The sequence below is a fragment of the Octopus sinensis genome, linkage group LG22, assembly GCF_006345805.1.
Source record: "Octopus sinensis linkage group LG22, ASM634580v1, whole genome shotgun sequence".
NCBI lineage: Eukaryota > Metazoa > Mollusca > Cephalopoda > Octopoda > Octopodidae > Octopus > Octopus sinensis.
This window is the reverse complement of record NC_043018.1, coordinates 25,548,242-25,568,712: the sequence shown is the minus strand read 5'-3', so window position 1 is coordinate 25,568,712 and position 20,471 is coordinate 25,548,242. Positions and strand designations below refer to the sequence as shown.

General features: G+C 41.4%; 1 protein-coding gene across 1 annotated transcript in view; it reads left to right on the top strand.

Annotated features, from left to right (window-relative positions):
- The first annotated feature begins 5 nt into the window (after nt 1–5).
- Nucleotides 6–20,471, top strand: part of LOC115223305 (probable ATP-dependent RNA helicase DDX41) — a 27,325-nt gene continuing 6,859 nt past the window's right edge. The window contains exons 1-12 of the mRNA XM_029793816.2: nt 6–109; nt 2,830–2,925; nt 5,212–5,530; nt 6,918–6,992; nt 8,484–8,544; nt 10,001–10,210; nt 12,068–12,221; nt 13,388–13,524; nt 15,210–15,372; nt 16,679–16,882; nt 17,507–17,603; nt 19,106–19,255. Coding sequence (XP_029649676.1) covers nt 92–109; nt 2,830–2,925; nt 5,212–5,530; nt 6,918–6,992; nt 8,484–8,544; nt 10,001–10,210; nt 12,068–12,221; nt 13,388–13,524; nt 15,210–15,372; nt 16,679–16,882; nt 17,507–17,603; nt 19,106–19,255 — 1,684 coding nt within the window. The 5' untranslated portion in view covers nt 6–91. The remainder of the gene's footprint in view (nt 110–2,829; nt 2,926–5,211; nt 5,531–6,917; nt 6,993–8,483; nt 8,545–10,000; nt 10,211–12,067; nt 12,222–13,387; nt 13,525–15,209; nt 15,373–16,678; nt 16,883–17,506; nt 17,604–19,105; nt 19,256–20,471) is intronic.

Below are 20,471 nucleotides of genomic sequence, written 5' to 3'. Positions count from 1 at the left end.
AATCTTCCAAAACAATTAGCCAAACGATTATCTCCCTTTTCAAAATATTATTTTCTTCTCTTTTGTTGAACGTTGAACAAATCTGAAAAAGATGGATATTTCACAAAAGGTTATAACTGAATTTATTATTACCATACTAATTTATCATAATGACTCTTTGTTTTTGCTTTATTGCTGTTTTGATTGCTGTATTGGGAGAATTACACTGAGTAAATGGACAAGCTGTTGAAATTATGGGTTTTTTTTTCCCAGATCCCGTCCGAAAACTGTTACAAAAAGCAACATCTCCCTCGAATCAATTTCACAACAGAACGATAAGGATGCATTTCTATAATGTAGTCGTACATTTTTCTCTCTTTTATCTTTTAGCCGTGCCTTGAAGAGTTTAGTCGGACAAATCGACCACACTACATATTTTTTATAAAGCCAGGTTTCCATGTTTTCTTTTGGCCTGTTTCGCCGAACCGCTAGCTCACGGGGACGTAAACAAACCAGCATCGGAAATTACTATTTTTAAATCTCACAACGTGAGGTATTCAGCAACAGTACTTCATAGTAAAGATTGTTTGCCAACATAACAGGATAGTCCTGGTTTAGGACTAATGTTGCTGTAATTTAGCCCTAGGAGACATCGTCTCCAACTGACTATACGACACGATCTGTGTCCTTAAAAACAAAAAAATATAAGGACACAAATCGTGTCGTATAGTCAGTTGGAGACGATGTCTCCTAGGGCTAAATGGTACTACTTAAGAACAGTGGTCCCGGTGCGCGCACTCGCGTACTGGCGCATCCGCGCTAGCTAGTCATGACTATTCGATCATTACTTTGTTTAACAAAAATCATTTATTTTGTGTTTTATTTACTTTGCTAGGTAGTCGTTGTAGGATCGACTAGTCACGACTAGCTAGCGCGGATGCACGAGTGCGCACAAAAGGACCGTTGTTCTTCAGTAGTACCGGGCTTAATTACAGCAACATTAGTCCTAAACCAGGACTGCCATGTTATATTGGCAAACAATCTTTACTACAAACCAACATCGGTTGTCACATTGGGGTGGGAGGGACAAACGCAACACAAAGACGCGCGCACACATCTATACGATGGGTTTCTACACGGCTTTCGTCTACCTAATTCATTCCCACGCATTGGCCTGTCCCGGGGGGCTGTAGTAGCAGACACTTGCCCACGGTGTTGCAAAGTGGGACTGAACCTGAGACCATATGATTGTGAAATAATCTTCTTAACCACACAGACTCGCTTGTACAGACAGACACACACACACACACACACACACATATATATATATATACGGTTCCAGGTTCAGTCCCACTGTGTGACACCTTGGGCAAGTGTCTTCTACTATAGCCTCAGGCCGATCAAAGCCTTGTGAGTGGATTTGGTTGACGGAAACTGAAAAGAAGCCTGTCGTATATATGTGTATATATATATATGTATGTGTGTGTATATGTTTATGTGTCTGTGTTTGTCCCCCCAACATCACTTGACAACCAATGGTGGTGGGTTTGCCTCCTTGTAACTTAGCAGTTCAGCAAAAGAGACCGATAGAATAAGTACTAGGCTTACAAAGAATAAGTCCCGGGGTCGATTTGCTCAACTAAAGGTGGTGCTCCAGCATGGCTGCAGTCAAAAGACTGAAACAAGTAAAAGAGAGTATATATGTATATATATATATATATATATATATATATGACAGGCTTCTTTTAGTTTTCATCTACCAAATCCACTCTCAAGGCTTATCGTAAACAACATCATCACTGTTGTTGTCATTATCATCATCATGGGAATAATAGTAAAAACACGTTCCCACAACCTTGGCAAGATTTGAACTCAGGACATGAAAGTACATGATTAACTTTTTAGCATTTATATTGGCCATATTTGGCCCAAATATTGTACCTATATTATGTTCAAACTGACCTGATCCAGTTTCTCACATCTATCCTGAAGACAGTTGCATCAAGAGGTGCTGATCTCTAATTGTAGAGGGAACATGGTGATGAGAAAGGATCTACAGACGTTTGGACTCACAGAGGGGATGACATGGGACCGAGACCCCTGGTGGTTTGCTGTGCTTGAAAAGACACGTCAATCTAAGTAAAAGCATGTGGTGCCCTTGCATACAGGCTCGTCCCTTGCAAACCGTCTCCAGTTGAGCATCCCTAATCTTGCAGTCTCGTAGGTGCTGGTGCCATGTAAAAGGCACCCATGCAATGCTGCTTAAAATCACCTAGTACCCTCTGTAAAGTGGTTGGTGTTAGGAGGGGCATCCAGCTGTAGAAACCAAGCCAAAACAGACATGGAGCCCAAACAATCCTTCAACTGGTCAACTCCTGTCAAACCGTCCAACCCATGCCAGCATGGAAAACAGGCGTTAAAGAATGATGATAATTATGATTTTCAAAATCTCAAAGCAATAAGACGATACAGAATTAACTTTAAGAAATGAGAATAAATAAGCATTCATCATCATCATAGTCGTCATTTAACGTCCGCTTTCCATGCTAGCATGGGTTGGACGGTTTGACTGAGGTCTGGCGAACCAGATGGCTGCACCAAGCTCCAGTCTTGATCTGGATGCCCTTCCTAACATCTACAGCTGGATGCCCTTCCTAACGTCAACCACTCCGAGAGTGTAGTGGGTACTTTTTACGTGCCACTGGCACGGGAGCCAGTCAGGCAGTACTGGCAGCGACCTCGCTCGGACAAAGTAATGTGAATGCTGAATGCTGAAATACTGCAATGAAAGTTGCTTGAAGCTTCTGTCTTAATTATATGTCTTTTCTTTCTTTCTTTAATTGTATCCAGAGAAAGAGATTACTTGAAGCAGAAAATGAAAGCAGCTCCAGCTCAGAGGACGAATATGTACCATACATTACACTCAATGAAAGGAAAAAGGAGAATGTAAGTCCATTATAAAAATATTTCATTATATGTAACAGAAGCAGTGTTGATTAAAAAAGCCATCCGTGTATCATACATAATGCTGATACATCGCAAAAAGGCAAATGAACTGGAGTATTCATCTAGAGAAAATGACCCTTATGGATGCACTGTGTTTGTTTAAAAGCACAAAACTGTATCAGTAGCAGAGAAAACTGCCCAGCAGCAGCAGTGGGAATACTTGATGTGTGTTTCTGCCTCATTGGGGTTTTGTCAGTGGAATTTACCCACTGCCATCCTTATGCTAAGACGAAATCAGTACATCATCGCCATCATCCTCATCAACATTTCATCATCATCATCATCGTTTAATGTCCGTTCTCCATGCTAGCATGGGTTGGACGGTTCGACCGGGATATGGGAAGCCAGAAGGCTGCACCAGGCTCCAGTCTGATCTGGCAGTGTTTCTACAGCTGGATGCCCTTCCTAACGCCAATCACTCCGTGAGTGTAGTGGGTGCTTTTTATGTGCCACCTGCACAGGTGCCAGGCGAGGCTGGCAACGGTCATGATCGGATTGGTGCATTTTACGTGCCACCAGCACGGAAGCCAGTCAAGGTGGCACTGGCATCGGCCACGATTTGGATAGTGCTTTTTACGTGCCACCGGCTCAGGGATCACAACTGCAGTTTCCATTGATTTTGATGTTGGTGTACTTGACTCAATGGATCTCCTCAAGCACAGGGTCGAAATGGTCGAAACATTTAATGTCCATTTTCCATGCTGGCATAGGTTGGACAGCTTGACAAGAACTAGTAAGGCCAGGGGCCCACTCCAGGTTCATAGTTGGAAAAAGTCATGTCATATATTTATATATATAGGCATACCTGTGTGGTAGGAAGCTTGCTTCCCAAACTCATGGTTCCGAGTTCAATCCTATTGCGTGGCACCTTGGGCAAATGTCTTCTACTATAGCCTCCGACCAACCAAAGCCTTGTGAGTGAATTTGGTAAACAGAAACTGAAAGAAGTCCATTATATATATATTTGTATGTCTGCATTTGTCCCCACCCCCATTGCTTGACAATCAATGTTGGTGTGTTTATATCCTCATAATGTAGCAGTTCAGCAAAAGAGACTGATAGAATAAGTACTAGGTATACAAAGAATAAGTCCTGGGGTCAGTTTGTTCCACTAAAGGCAGTGCTCCAGCATCGCCATGGTCAAATGCCTGAAACAAGTAAAAAAATATATAAAGTGGCCGAGTTCCTTTCGAGTGTTGGGCGTCACGGAGGCAATAACCAGGACCTTTGGCATTATGTCGGGCTTGAGAACCCATCAAGTTGAGCAAAATTGCAGACATGGCAGAGACCGGTGTTACACAAATGGCACGTGAAAGCACCCACTGCACTCTCAGAGTGGTTGGTGTTAGGAAGGGCATCCAGCCATAGAAAACCATGCTAAATCAGACTGGAGCCTGGTGCAGCCTTCCAGCATGTCAGCCCTGTCAAACTATCCAACCCAAGCCAGTATGGAGCACGGATGTTAAATGATGATGATGATATCTATATATGACGGCGAGCTGGCAGAAACGTTAGCGCCCCGGGCGAAATGTTTAGCGGGACTTCGTCTGTCGTTACGTTCTGAGTTCAAATTCCGCCAATGTCGACTTTGCTTTTCATCCTTTCAGGGTCGATAAATAAAGTACCAGTTTCGCACTGGGGTCGATGTAATCGACTTAATCCCTTTGTCTGTCCTTGTTTGTCCCCTCTATGTTTAGCCCCTTGTGGGCAATAAAGAAATAGATATCTATATATGATGGGTTTCTTCCACTTTCTATCTGCCAAATCCACTCACAAGGCTTTGGTCAGCCCAAAGCCATAGTAGAGGCACTTGCCCAATATGCCATGCAGTGGAACTGAACCCGGAACCATGTGGTTACGAGGTAAACATCTTACCACACAGCCATGCCTGCATCTCAGAAGCTTTTCTTTAACCCTTTAGCATTTAAACTGGCCATATCCGGCCAAAAATATTCTACCTGTTTATTGTTCAAACTAGCCATATCTGGTCTCTCACACCAACCCTACAATGTCATTCTAGAAATTAACAGCTACCTCATCAAAATCTCATAGCTACAAGATAATGCATGATTAGTTCAAAACAATGTGGATAAAGAAGCATTGATTTTGGCAGAATAATGCAAACACTAATGGGTTAATTCTTTTTTTTTTTCCTTTTTTTTTAAAAAAATTTTTTTTTTTAATTCTCAAATTCCTCTCATGTCTTTTTCTGGCATTGTCTTTAAGGTCCATGATCTGTATAAACGGATGGGAATCAGCGCTACAAAATCAATGAAGTCTGACAAGCACTTAGGTTCGACGTCGGCCATCAGCAGCACTACCATCGGCGGCATCGGCGGCAGCAGCAGCATCATCATCAACAACAACAGCACCAGCAGCAGCACTAACAGCATAAACAAACTGCTGCTGATGCAGGATGAAAACAGCGAAGGCCTGGAGGATCTTGACAAGAAAGACATTGATGAGGAGGAGGAAATATGTTCTGGGCCAAAAGCGAACATCAGTTTGTTGGATCAACACAGTGAGCTGAAGAAGAAAGCAGAAGGTCAGTGGGTGCAAAGCTGTAATGTTGTTGTTCTTGTTCTTTCCTGGATTTATTTTTAATTCATGGGCAACTGTGCAGAATATTGGTTTAATCTAAAATAGGGATAGGTAGGTTTGACCCTTTCATTGCTGTATTTATTTTGAGATGCTCTGTGTTACTTTCAATTAATTTTAAATATAACAAAGAATTTAGTAAAATTAATTAGTTATAGACGTAGGAGTGGCTGTGTGGTAAGTAGCTTGCTTACGAACCACATGGTTCCGGGTTCAGTCCCACTGCGTGGCACCTTGGGCAAGTGTCTTCTACTATAGCCTTGGGCCGACCAAAGCCTTGTGAGTGGATTTGGTAGATGGAAACTGAAAGAAGCCTGTCGTATATATATATATATATATATGTATGTGTGTGTATATGTTTGTGTGTCTGTGTTTGTCCCCCTAGCATTGCTTGACAACCGATGCTGATGTGTTTACGTCCCCATCACTTAGCGGTTCGGCAAAAGAGACTGATAGAATAAGTACTGGGCTTACAAAAGAATAAGTCCCAGGGTCGAGTTGCTCGATTAAAGGCGGTGCTCCAGCATGGCCGCAGTCAAATGACTGAAACAAGTAAAAGAGTAAAAAGTTATCATTAAGCTAGTGTTAGGAACATAAATTGTGACTATGGTTTGGTGGAAGATTTTAATTCAAAGTTTATGAAAATAGGATTTGACTACACCTCCATTTAGAGCACAGTTTAAGCTATCTTTTCGTGGAAGAAGGTTTATGTTCCTATAACCTGTGTTAATTCTGTAACCATTTAAAATGGAAGATAAGAAAGTTCATTTTCGGCACTTGATGCTTTGGCAACCAGACAAAAATTGCTGCAGCTCGGCTGGGATGTGTTACCCCACCCTCCATATTCACCAGATATTGCTCCTTCGGATTTCCACTTATTCAGGTCTCTGCAGAATAGTCTTAATGGCAAAAATTTCAATTCCTTGGATGACGTAAAAAGATACCTTGGTGAATTCTTTGCCACGAAACCACCTCAATTCTGGGAAGAGGGTATTTTCAAGTTAAAGGAAAGATAGAGACACATTGTGTAACGGAATGGTTCATATTTGGTTGATTAAAAATGTAACGGCTAGTATTTATTGACCTTTTTCTTTCCTTTAAAACTCGGCACGAACTTTCCGGACAACCCAATACTAATCATTGTCACCATCACTATCATCATCAAAAATGATCACTGTTGTCATGCTGATTGTCATCACTGCTATCATATCATCACTGTCATCATCATCATAATCATCGTCACTACTATCATTATCATCATTGCCGTCGTCACTACTATCATCATGATCGTCATCATCATCGTCATATTCATTGTCAACATTACTATATTTCAGCTCGGAAGGAAACTGCAAGAGAAAAGATGCTGAAAGAGGAGGAGAAGATTCTGGAAAGTGTAGCAGAAAAGAAAGGTAAATAGCAATATGATTATTAAATACACTTTACTGTATGTATCTGTAATAACACACACACACACACACACACACACGCACTGTACTGTGTATAACACATACATTGTACAGTATATAATCCTCTCTACTATAGGTACAAGGCCTGAAATTTTGGGGACGGGTCTAAGTCAATTACTTTGACCCCAGTGTTCAGCTGGTACTGATTTTATCAACCCTGAAAGGATGGAAAGTGAGGTCGACCTCAGCGGAGCTTGAACTCAGAAAGTAAAGACGGACGAACTGCCATGTATTGCATACATTATACCAGTGGTTCCCGAACTTTTTAGAGTCGCAACCCACTATTTATCACACCAGTTTATGATGACCCATTTATAAGTCTTGAACTATCTCAATAGACAGAAGTTAATCAAAGCTAATGCGTAATTTTATAACTTTTTGCAACCCACTAACATTCCGTCCTGTGGGTCGCGACTCATAGTTTGGGAACCACTGCATTATACTATATCAGAGGTTCCCAGCCTTTGGTCCATGGACCCCTGGGGGTCCGTCAACGTGTTAAGCTGACAAGCCTTCCAATATCCTGGGGTCTGTGAGAAACCTCATTTAAATAAAAGGGGTCCTTGGTAGTGAAAATGTTGGGAACCACTGTACTATATCTATATCACCCACACACACTCACACGCAGACATTGTACTGTATCTGTAACACACACACACACACAAAGACCCCCTTCAGCCATGGATGACCATGGAATTGCACCTAGAAAGTTCCCTTCTGAGGCACAAACCCAGGCAAGATTGTTTATGGAAGACCAATAGTCACCCATGCATACCAGCCTCTCCTCTCCATGCCACTGATGTTATCCAAAGGAAAGGCAAAAGGGACCAATACAGCTTGGCCCCAGTGACGTCACAACTCATTTCTACAGCTGAGTGAACTGGAGCAACGTGAAATAAAGTGTCTTGCTCAAGAATACAACACACAGCCTGGTCCAGGAATCAAACTCACACCCTGACAATTGTAAGTCCAATGCTCTAACTACTGAGCCATGCACCTTCACATACACACATATACACACACACTGACTCTGCGATACCCCTACATATACATGCACTGTGCTGTATATAGTAATACACACACACACACACACACTACTATACTAGATGTTGCACACACACAATGTTATATATAATAACATATACGATGGGGTGCTGAAAAATTTCCTGACTTTAAGGGTGTCGCGAAAGGCCTGGTTGGAGGCCCAACCTTCTAAGTTCTTTTACAGGGCTTAGAAAACCTGAAGGACCACTACAATAAGTATGTGAATCTGAGAGGGGAATATGTTGCATAAAATCATAATTGACCAATCCTTCTGTATTTTCTTTTACTCGAAGCCAGGAGCTTTTCAGTATCTCCTCATATTATACTGTTTATACCAAGTAATGTTGTTTAATTTATCACTGAGTATCTTGTCTTTTCTTTTAATTCCAGCTTTGATGGGTGTGGCAGAACTTGCCAGAGGAATACAATATGAAGAACCCATAAAGACTGGGTAAGTCATGTCCCCTTATTTTATGAGACACTTCCCACCCTGTTCTCTCCATCAAATCAAGTGTTGTTTACTCCTAGAGCCGTTATATATATCATCATTTAGCATCTGCTTTCCATGCTAGCATGGGTTGGACGGTTCAACTGGGGTCTGGGAAGCCAGAAGGCTGCACCAGGCCCAGTCTGATTTGGCAATGTTTCTACGGCTGGATGCCCTTCCTAACGCCAACCACTCTGTGAGTGTAGACCACTCATATATATATATATGTATATGACAGGCTTCTTTCAGGTTTTATCTGCCAAATCCACTCACAAGGCTTTGGTTGGCCCGAGGCTGTAGTAGAAGACATTTCCCCAAGGTGCCATGCAGTAGGACTGAACCCACAACAATGTGGTTGGTATGCAAGCTTCTTACCACACAGCCACATCTGTTATATTTATATATCATCATCATCATTTAACGTCCATTGTCCATGCTGGCATGTGTTGGATGGTTTGGCCAGGTAAGCAAGAAAGCCGCACCAAATTCTAGTCTCATTTGGCGTGATTTCTACAGCTGGTTGCCCTTCCTGATCCCAACCACTCAGAGAGTGTAATGGGTGCTTTTACGTATCTCCGGCACAGGTGCCAGTTGCGCGACACCAGTATATATATATGTATGTGTGTGTCTGTGTTTGTTCCCCCACCATCGCTTGACAACCGATGTTGGTGTGTTTACATCCCTGTAACTTAGTAGTTTGGCAAAAGAAACCAATGGAACAAGTACCGGAATATTACAGAGAGTAAGTCTTGAGGTCGATTTCTACAACTAAAACCCTTCAAGGCAGTACTCCAGCATGGCCACAGTCAAATGCTGGAAACGAGTAAATGAATAAGAGTATAAAGAGCTGGCAGAAACGTTAGCACGTCGGGCGAAATGCGTAGCCGTATTCCGTCTGCCGTTACGTTCTGAGTTCAAATTCCGCCGAGGTCGACTTTGCCTTTCATCTTTCGGGGTCGATAAATTAAGTACCAGTTACCCACTGGGGTCGATGTAATCGACTTAATCCGTTTGTCTGTCATTGTTTGTCCTCTCTGGGTTTAGCCCCTTGTGGGTGGGTAGTAAAGAAATAGGTATTTCATCTGTCTTTTATGTTTTGAGTTCAAACTCGGCTGAGATTGACTTTGCCTTTTATCCTTTGTGGGGGGTCGATAAATTAAGTACCAGTTGCGTACTGGGGTCTAATTGATTGGCACCCCCTCATCCCCCAAAATTCTGGGCCTTGTGCCTAGAGCAGAAAAAAATAGAAGAATGAGATAACGTGTAACTTTCAACAAGGGAGCTAACTGCAAAGCATTTTGTATGTGTGTGTGTGCATATGTCTTTGTATGTTTAATTGTGTTTAGTATGTGTTTATGTGTGTTTCAAAACTGAAGCATTCAATTTTAAATTACCTTTTATTTTGTTTCTCTCTCACCAGATGGCGCCCTCCGCGCCATATTTTGAACATGTCAGAGCAGCGTCATGCTAAAGTGAGGAAAAAGGGCCACATTTTAGTTGAAGGTGAAGACCTACCTGCCCCTATAAAAACCTTCAAGGAGATGAAATTCCCCAAAGCTATCATCAACGGCTTAAAGAAAAAGGGGATCACCAAGCCAACCCCTATACAGATTCAGGGCCTACCTGCTGTGTAAGTTGATAAATGTTGTTGTTGTTGTTGTAGGTGGTGGTGGTAGTTTTAGTGTGAGGGGGAGGGGGACAGCAGTAGCAACAGTGGTAGAGGTAGTGGCAGTGGTGGTGGTTCTAGTGGTGGTGGTGACAGTGGGTGTTGTAGTGGTAGTAGTGATGATGGTGATGGTTTGGTATGGTAAGGATTTGTTGTTCTTTAGCATTTAAACCAGGCCGTATCCACCCCCAAACATTCGTACATGTTTTTTATGTTCAAACCAACCAGATCCTGTCTCTCACACCTACCCTACAATGTCATTTCAAAGATTTGCAATCACACGATTGAAATGTCAGTGCATGGTTAATTTAAAACAAAATTAATGAATAAGTGAATGTACATGGCTCAGTGGTTAGAGCATCAGGCTCACAGTCATGAGGTAGTGAGTTCAATTCCCTGACTAGGCTGTGTGTTGTTTTCTTGAGCAAGACACTTTGTTTCATGTTGCTCCAGTTCACTCAGCTGTAGAAATGAGTTGCAATGCCACTAATGCCAAGCTGTATCGGCCCCTTTTGCCTTTCCCTTGGATAACATCAGTGGCATGGAAAAGGAGAGGCTGATATGCAGGGGCAACTGCTGGTTTTCTATAAAACAATCTTGTCTGCACTTGTGCCTCAGAGGGGAACTTCCTAGATGCAATCCCATGGTCATACATGACCGAAGGGGGTCTTTACCCTTAATGAATACACATTACATCTGACAGAGTAATATGAATACTAAAAGGGAGGGTGGCGAGCTGGCAGAATCGTTAGCACGCTGGGCAAAATGCTTAGTGGTATTTTGTCTGTTCGGAGTTCAAAATTCCGCTGAGGTCAACTTTGTCTTTCATCCTTTCGGGGTTGATTAAATTAAGTACCAGTTACACACTGGGGTTGATGCAATCGACTTAATCCTTTTGTCTGTCTTTGTTTGTCCATTCTATGTTTAGATCCCCCTGTGGGCAATAAAGAAACAAATATTTTTCATATTTTCTAAAGATAAGCAAATAGGAAATATCAGTTGCTACCCAAGGGCAAAAATCGTGTTACACAGTGTAATTAAGGGTGAGGCTTGCCAACAGGAGTCAGTCTCAATCATTTGTGCTTAGGGGTTAGCACCTGCTAAATGGGGATAGAGATCTGCTGAAATATTTTCTGAAACACTGCTTATTATATAAATGAGATTGTGATGAAAAGTTCCTGGCTTTGGTAAAAGGAAATACAGAAGGATCAATTAATTATGATTTTATAACAAACTAGCAGTATCGCCCGGCGTTGCTCGGGTTTGTAAGGGAAATAACTATATAAGCATTTTTAGAGATGTAAAGTATAATAGCCATCTCAATATGGCTAACCACAAAGGGGAGGGGGTGTTACTGTAGCTTTTTACGTTCTGAGATTTAATAATAAATTTTTAGAGAGTTACTTCCCTTATATATGTCAAAAATGCATTAAAAATGGGAAAAATTGATGGTAAATTTTTTTTTTAATCAGACTCATCGTAGACGCGCACTAATACCCAGAAGGGCTCGATATGAATCACAACTATAAGATACCCGGTTTTGGTTAAACTGCACCGCAAAATGTGGGAGTAGTTAGGAATCTAAATCGTAGGAGACAGACAGCACACAACCTCACTTTTATATATAAAGATATTCCTCTCTCAGATTCACACACTTAATACAGCAGTCCTTCAGTTTTTCTTCAGCCCTGTAAGAAAAGTCAGAAGGTTGGGCCTTCAACAAGACCCTTCACGACACCCTAAAAGCCAGAAGCATTTCAGCACCCTGTCATTTATTGATTGATCTGTTGATCTATATTGATTGCTCTTTCTCATTTACAGTTTGTCAGGTCGAGACATGATTGGGATTGCTTTCACAGGCTCTGGTAAAACACTGGTATTCACTCTGCCCATTATTATGTTCTGCATGGAACAAGAGAAACGACTGCCCTTCATCAAGAATGAGGGCCCATATGGCCTCATAATCTGCCCTTCGGTAAGTTATCAGATATTTTCTTCTTGGCTTCTTCTCTCTCTTTCTGTGTACATGTATGTGATACATGTCTGTGTGTGCATGTGAATCCGAGAGGGGAACATGTTGAATAAAATCATAATTAACTGATCCTCCTGTATTTTCTTCAACTCAAGCTAGGGACTTTTCAACACACCCTCGTGTGTGTGTATGCATAGTACTCCAGTATGGCTGCAGTCAAATTACTGAAACAAGTAAAAGAATGATTAGCATCTGCTTTCCATGCTGGCATGGGTTGGACAGTTTTACTGGAACTGATAAGCCAGAGAGCTGCACCAGGTCCCAGTCTGATTTGGAATGGTTTTTATGGCTGGATGCCCTTCCTAACACCAACTACTACAACAGTGTAATGGGTGCTCTTGATGTGCAGGAGTCGATGAAAAGTTCCTGGCTTTAAGGGTATCGCAAAAGGCCAGATTGGAGGCCCAATCTATTTCCACATGTGTCTCCCCTGATTCGAGGCCTAATTTATCTCCAGATGTATCTACCCTATTTATATACACATATTCTTTTATTTGTCTCAGTCATTTGGCTGTGGTCATGCTGGAGCACTGCCTTTAGTCAAACAAATCAACTCCAGGACTTATTCTTTGTAAGCCTAGTACTTATTCTATTGGTCTCTTTTGCTGAACCGCTAAGTTACGGGGACATAAACAGACCAACATCGGTTGTCAAGCAATGGTGGGGGGACAGACACACAAACATACACATACATACATACATACATACATACATACATACATACATACATACACACACAATGGGCTTCTTTCAGTATCCGTCTACCAAATCCACTCACAAGGCTTTGGTCAGCCCAAGGCTGTAGTAGAAGACACTTACTCAAGGTGACATGCAGTGGGACTGATCATGGAACTATGTGGCTGAGAAGCAAGCTACTCCAGCGCCTATATACACACATACTAAAATGCAAAAGGTGGAAAAAATAGTACTTGAATACTGGAGGTAGAGTAATATGCTTTATTAAAAAAAGCAGTAAAGATATCACAAAATCTCTGAGTAACAGTTTTTGTGATATCTTTACTGCTTTTTTAATAAAGCATATATATATATATAGATATTTGTGTGTGTGTACAATTGATATTTACTTGTCTTCATTTACATTATTCCAGAGGGAACTTGCACGACAGACTCATGAAATAATCAAGTACTACTGCAATTGTATGGAACTCGATGGCTTACCAGCCCTGCGCTGTGCGCTGTGTATCGGAGGTATGCCTGTCAAAGATCAAATTGAACTTGTCAAAAGGTTCGTGTAACAATTCCTTTATTCTTTTAATCCCCTAATTTGGTGTTATTTTGTATCCTCATATGACACCGCCAGAAAATGTTGTTGACAAAATATGGCAGATATTGTATTCACCTCAATAGACGTCATTGGTTGGTTGAAATTGCCGAAATGCAAGAAATTAAACAACAAATAGCTTACAAACTACAGAATTTTCTCAAGAAAGCCAAGAGAAAAAGATGTTTTATGTAACACACTACCAGTATACGAAGTTTAAAAGTGTTTAGTTACAAAGAAATTATTTTAAAAATCTGCCGGTCAAAGTGAAAAGATCCGAAGCAAAACCTACCCTTTTTTCATCTTCGACCTCGTATACGAAACGTCGTAACAAAAATCAGCGTTGGCTATAATTTCTATCGAATATCTGTAGAGATAACCTTAACAAATGACTTGAAAATTATTAAGCACAGGCAGGACGAAAAAAAAAGCCCTACAACGTGAAGTATCAGCATGTCGACCTTCTTGCGGTCTTCGAATACGAAGAAAACCGCCCTCGTCATGTACTGACTACACTTCTCAGTCTCAAACGTTATTGACTCGTATTTAATGAATGTTTCAGTTCACTTACCGAGTTATGTCCCTTAGAGAGTTACCTCTCTTTGGCCACATATAACCATTGGCCAAAAGGCCCTGACAGATTTGCTCTAGACCTTTACATTCTGAGTTCAAATCGGAATGAACGGAGATTTTTGAGTCAGATTTTCTATTGCTGGATATCCTTCCTTTCACCAACCTTAAAATCTCTCCAAATAATATAATATTCCTCTATGGACAGACTGGAGGTTTTTTTGTCTCTCCTGCAAGACTGGACCGTCTTCCCTTTCTTGTCTGCCATCCACTTTGCAGAGTATACTGGGTACATTCTATTGCTACACCAACACTAGAGAAGTTGTCCTCGCTTCTGCAATACTTAAGAGTCGTCTCTGTTCTTTTCTGTGTTGTCTCGGATCTTTTAAAACAGATGGGATTTGAAATGGGATAATAAAAGAATGGGAAGATGAAAGAAATCAAAGGAAATGATTGCAGAGGGAAGATGCAATGGAAAAGGGACTGTCTTGGGGCAGCTGCTATACATTGGTTGTTGGTAAAGAAATAGCATTAAAAATATGAGTAACATGATAGATAGTAACAGAGACATTTATATATATATATATATATATATATATATATATATATATATATGTATCATCGTTCATTTATCATTTAACGTCCTCTTTCCAAGCTAGTATGGGTTGGACGATTTTGACTGAGGGCTGGCGAACCAGATGGCTGCACCAGGCTCCAATCTTGATCTGGCAGAGTTTCTACAGCTGGATGCCCTTCCTAATGCCAACCACTCCGAGAGTGTAGTGGGTGCTTTTTACGTGCCAGTCAGGCGGTACTGGCAATGACCTCGCTCGAATCTTTTTACACATGCCGGCGGCACAGGTGCCAGTAAGGCGACATTGGTAACGATCACGCTCAAATGTTGCCCTTTTACATCCCACGGCACGGGGGGCGGCAGTCAGGTGGTATTGGCAATGACCTCGCTCAAAACTTTACACATGCCACCGGCCCATTATATATGTATGTATATATATATATATATATCTTTGAGTAGTGTCTGTCTGTCTATAATCTTTCCTATATTTTAACCTTACTTCCAGAGGTGTCCACATCATGGTTGCCACACCCGGTCGGCTGATGGACATGCTGGACAAGAAAATGATAACTCTAGATGTCTGCCGTTACCTGTGCATGGATGAAGCTGATCGTATGATTGACATGGGGTTCGAAGAAGATGTCAGGACAATATTTTCTTATTTCAAAGTAAGCAAGACTACAACAACTACTACTCCTCCTCCTCCTCCTTCTTGTGATGGTGGTGGTGTTTAGCCAAGGTCAAGCATGTATGAGCAGCCATTATCATACTGGCTTCTGATTATTATTATTATTATTTTTCTCTGAAATAACATTCCCCAGATCATCAAGTCTGTCCTTTTATAAACATTCGAGAGAGGTATGGATGTTATTGTACCATTCTGTGTTTTGAGTTCAAATCATGCCAGGATTAATTTTAGAGTACCAGTGAAGCACCAGATTTCATTTAGAAGGTGGCGAGCTGGCAGCAACGTAAGCACACCAGGTGAAATGCTTAGGGTATTTCATCTGTCTTTATGTTCTGGGTTCAAATTCTACCAAGGTCGACTTTGCCTTTCATCCTTTCAGGGTCGATAAATTAAGTACCAGTGAAACACTGGGGTTGATGTAATCAACTGTCCCCCTCCTCCACAATTTCAGGCCTTGTGTCTATAGCAGAAAGGATTATTATTATTATTATTATTATTATTATTATTATTGTCGTCGTCGTCGTCGTCATTTAAGGGCTGCAAGCTGATAGAATCGTTAGTGCACTTGGCAAAATGCTTAGCAGCATTTCATCCATCTTTTCACATCCTGAGTTCAAATTCTGCCAAGGTCAACTTTGCCTTTCATCCTTTTTGGGTCAATTAAATAAGTACCAGTTGAACATGGGGGCGATGTAATCAACTAATGACTCTCTCCATAAAACTACTGGCCTTGTTCCAAAATTTGAAACAATTCTTATTATAATTATTATTCAGAAGGTGGCACGCTGGCAGAATTATTAGCAAATCAAACTAAATGCTTAGTGGAATTTATCCCAATTCTTTACATTCTGAGTTCAAATTTTGCTGATGTCAGCTTTGCCTTCCATCCTTTCGGGGTCAATAAATTAAGTATTATTTGTGCATTGAGATTAATGTAATCAACTAACCTAACCCCATCCCACAGAATTTCAGCCCTTGTGCCTTTAATAGAAAGAATTACTGTAGTCTTCTACCTGGCCAGCTCCTGTCAAACTGTCCAACCCATCCCAGCATAGAAGACAGGCGTTAAAGGATGATGCTGATAATGATGAAGACGGTGATGATGAAAGGTTCCCTATATTCTTTTTATTTCTTTTTCTTTGTTTTTTTTTTTTTTGTGAAAGTTTTGTGGGGAGGGGCTTCTCTTCTATTCTCCGATTCCTCTTCACCATTTTGTATCCAACTCCGTCTTCTAGTCTTGTGTTTTTTAATTCCTCATTCTTCTTCATCATCTTCTTCTCTTTTAGGCTCAGAGACAAACTCTACTGTTTTCAGCCACCATGCCAAAGAAAATCCAAAACTTTGCCCGCAGTGCATTGGTGAAGCCAGTTACAGTGAATGTTGGTCGAGCTGGCGCTGCCAACCTCGATGTTATTCAGGAAGTGGAATACGTCAAACAAGAAGCAAAGATTGTCTATTTACTGCAATGTCTCCAGAAGACACCACCACCAGTAAGTCTCTCTCTCTCTCTCTCTCTCTCTTCATTTATCTTTTATCTTTTACTTGTTTCAGTCATTTTTTAACTGCAGCCATGTACTTATTCTATCAGTCTCTTTTTGGCGAGCCACTAAGTTACAAGGCTGTAAACACGCCAGCACTGGTTGTCAAGTGGTAGTGGAAGACAAAACACAGACATAGCGACACGTATACATAGATACATACAAATATATATGTATACGGCAGGCTTCTTTCAGTTTCTGTCTACCAAATCCACTCACAAGGCTTTGGTCGGCCCAAGGCTATAGTACACTTGCCCGAGGTGCCATGGAATGAGACTGAATCCGGAACTATGTGGTTGGGAAGCAAATTCCTTACCACACAGCCACACTCATACATATACACATACACACACACACACACACAAACAGGCTTCTTTCAGTTTCCATCTACTAAATCCACTCATAAGGTTTTGGTCAGCCTGAGGCTATTATAGAAGATACTTAAAATGCTAAGCAGTGGGACTGAACCCAGAACCAAGTGGTTGGGAAGCAAGCCTCTTACTACATAGCCACGCCTGCACCTGTGTTGTTTAATAACAAATTTATTCAGTGTAATTGTTGTTGTTGTTGTTACAGGTGCTGGTATTTGCTGAAAAGAAACAGGATGTAGACGCCATCCATGAATATCTCCTACTCAAAGGAGTCGAGGCCGTTGCAATTCACGGAGGAAAAGGTGAGTGCTCCATTTACAGATGGTCTTACTGTTGGCGGACAGGATCTTACTTGTTAACAGTCTCCGTCTATTAACAAGTTAGACTTATAGGTTAAGAGACTCGGTCTTTCTTGTTAAGACAGCAAGCTGGTAGAATTGTCAGCACATCAAACAAAATGCCTAACACTTTGAGCTCTGACCTCCTCGGTGTTATTTGATCCTGTGTCTGAGCTCTGTGTGCTATTTGTGCTCAGTTTTGAGAGGGATTAGTAACAAGGCTCCAGTGGTTTGATCCTGACAGCCCAGGCTCATTTTCACACACAAGAGCTTTTTTCATTGTAAAATTTCTCCCTATTTCTAAAAGAACATTCTGCCAAAGCAATCAGGCTGGGAACAGACGTATTGTATTACTTTCAGATGTTCTGATTGGTAGATCAGAACAGGGTCAAAACATGTATAATCAAACACATGCTGAACTCAAGGAAGCTGCTCCATTTACCAGTGCTACAGACTCTAAGGATTGATGGTGTTCGTTCTGGCTCTTAACATTCTAAGCTCGAATTCTGCTGAGGTCAACTTTGCCTCTCAAACCTTTGGAGTTGATTAAATAAAGTACCAGTCATGTACTGGAGTCAGTGTAATTGACTTTCCCTCTCCCTTTAGAATTTCTGGCCTTGTGCCAAAATTAGAAAGAAAATTATCTCTAATATTTTTATTATATAAGGCAACAGTCTAGCAGAATCGTTAGCATGCTAGACAAAATGCATAGCAGCGTTTCATCTGCCACTACATTCTGAGTTCAAATTCTGCTGAGTTCAACTTTGCGTTTTATCCTTATGGGGTCAATAAATTAAGTACCAGTTACACACTGGGGTCGATGTAATCGACTAGCTCCCTCCCCCACAATTTCAGGCCTTGTGCCTTTAGTAGAAAGGATTATTAGGGTGAGCTGCTGTGCTTGAGGAGACCTATTGAGTCAAGTACATCAATACCAAAATAAATATCAAATGGAAATTGTAGTTATGATGCCTGTGCCAGCGGCATGTAAAAAGCACCATCTGAACGTGGCCGATGCCAGTGGCATGTAAAAAGCTCCCATTACACTCATGGAGTGGTTGGCGTTAGGAAGAGCATCCAGGTGTAGAAACACTGCCAGATCAGACTGGAGCCTGATGCAGACCCCAGTTGAACCATCCAACCCATGCTAGCATGAAAAACAGATGTTAAACGATGATGAAGGCGGCGGACTGGAAGAATCATTAGCATGCTGGGCAAAATGCTTGGTGGCATTTCGTCTGTTGTTACATTCTGAGTTCAAATTCTGCTGAGGTCGACTTTGCTTTTTATCCTTATGAGCTCAATAAAATAAATATCAGTTGAGCAGAGGATGGGTTTTTTTTTTCGATGTAATCAACTTACAGATGTAAGTTGTTGACATTGTTGGCCTTGAGCCAAAATTTGAAGCCAATATTATTGTTATACAAATAAATAAATGTGTGTGTGTGTGTGTTATGTTTCAACAGACCAGGAAGAGAGAACTCGATCAGTGGAACAGTTCCGGAACGGTCAGAAAGATGTTCTTGTGGCAACAGATGTGGCATCAAAAGGTCTTGATTTCTCTGACATTCAGCACGTCATCAACTATGACATGCCAGAAGACATAGAAAACTATGGTGAGTTACTACACCCTCCTCCTCTCCCAGCGGCCCTCTTGCTACTCCTCCTCCATCTCTCGAGCTACTCCTCCTCCTGTTCTATTTTCTCTTCAGCTTCCTGTGTTCCACCTATTCTTGTACCTCACCTCCTCTTTTGCTCCACCTTGTTTGGTCCACCTACCCTTGTGCTCCATCCCCTTTGCTCCACTTTCCTCTATTCTCCACCTCCTCCTTTTGCTCCACCTACCCCTGTGCTCCACCTCTTTTGCACCACTTACCCCTGTGCTCCACCCACCCCTATGTTCCACCTACCCCAATGCTCCACCTACCCCTATACTCCACCTCCTCCTTTGCTCCACCTGCCCCTGTGCTCCACCTACCCTTATGCTCCATCCCCTTTGTTCCATCATCTCTTCTCCACCTCCTCCTTTGCTCCACCTGCCCCTGTGCTCCACCTCCTTTGCTTTACCTACTCCTGTGCTCCACCACCTCTTTTGCACCACTTACCCCTGTGCTCTACCCCCTTTGCTCCACTCACCCCTATGTTCCACCTACCCCAATGCTCCACCTCCTCCTTTGCTCCACCTACCCCTATGATCAACCTCCTCCTTTGCTCCACCTGCCCTTGTGCTCCACCTCCTGCAGTTTTATTTCAGTTAAATTTTGAAAATAATGAAGAATTTATTAGAATACATTTGTCATTATTAATCCTGTGTTTGGAACACATAAATTAACATAAATTAACATTGAAATTTTGATGGAAGGCTTTCATTTACACCACTTTAAAATGAGGGTTTGTGTCATAGAATCAGGGTTGGTCTCAAGTAGTTTGTACAAAAGGGGTTAAATGTCTCAACATCTCTGTGTATAATGTGTGTGTGTGCGTTTTATGCGTAAGAGGGTATTTAAATGTCTGTGCATGTATATGTGTGTGTTCAAGAGAGCATTTACATATATTTATATTTATGCTTATTTCTGTGTGTGCGTGTGAATGTTTTTGTGTATGTATGTGTGCAAGAAAGAGTATTTAAAAGTGTTTTTGTTTGTGTGTAAGACAGTATTAAATGTGTGTGTGTATATGTGTTTGTTTGTGCGTGTGTGTGTGTAAGAAAAAATATACAAAAGTGCTTTTGTTTGTGTGTAAGATAGTATTAAATATGTGTACGTGTGTAAGAAACTGTGGTAAAATTACAGATCAACACCCGCACGATTTTCACTAAAAAAAAAAAATGAT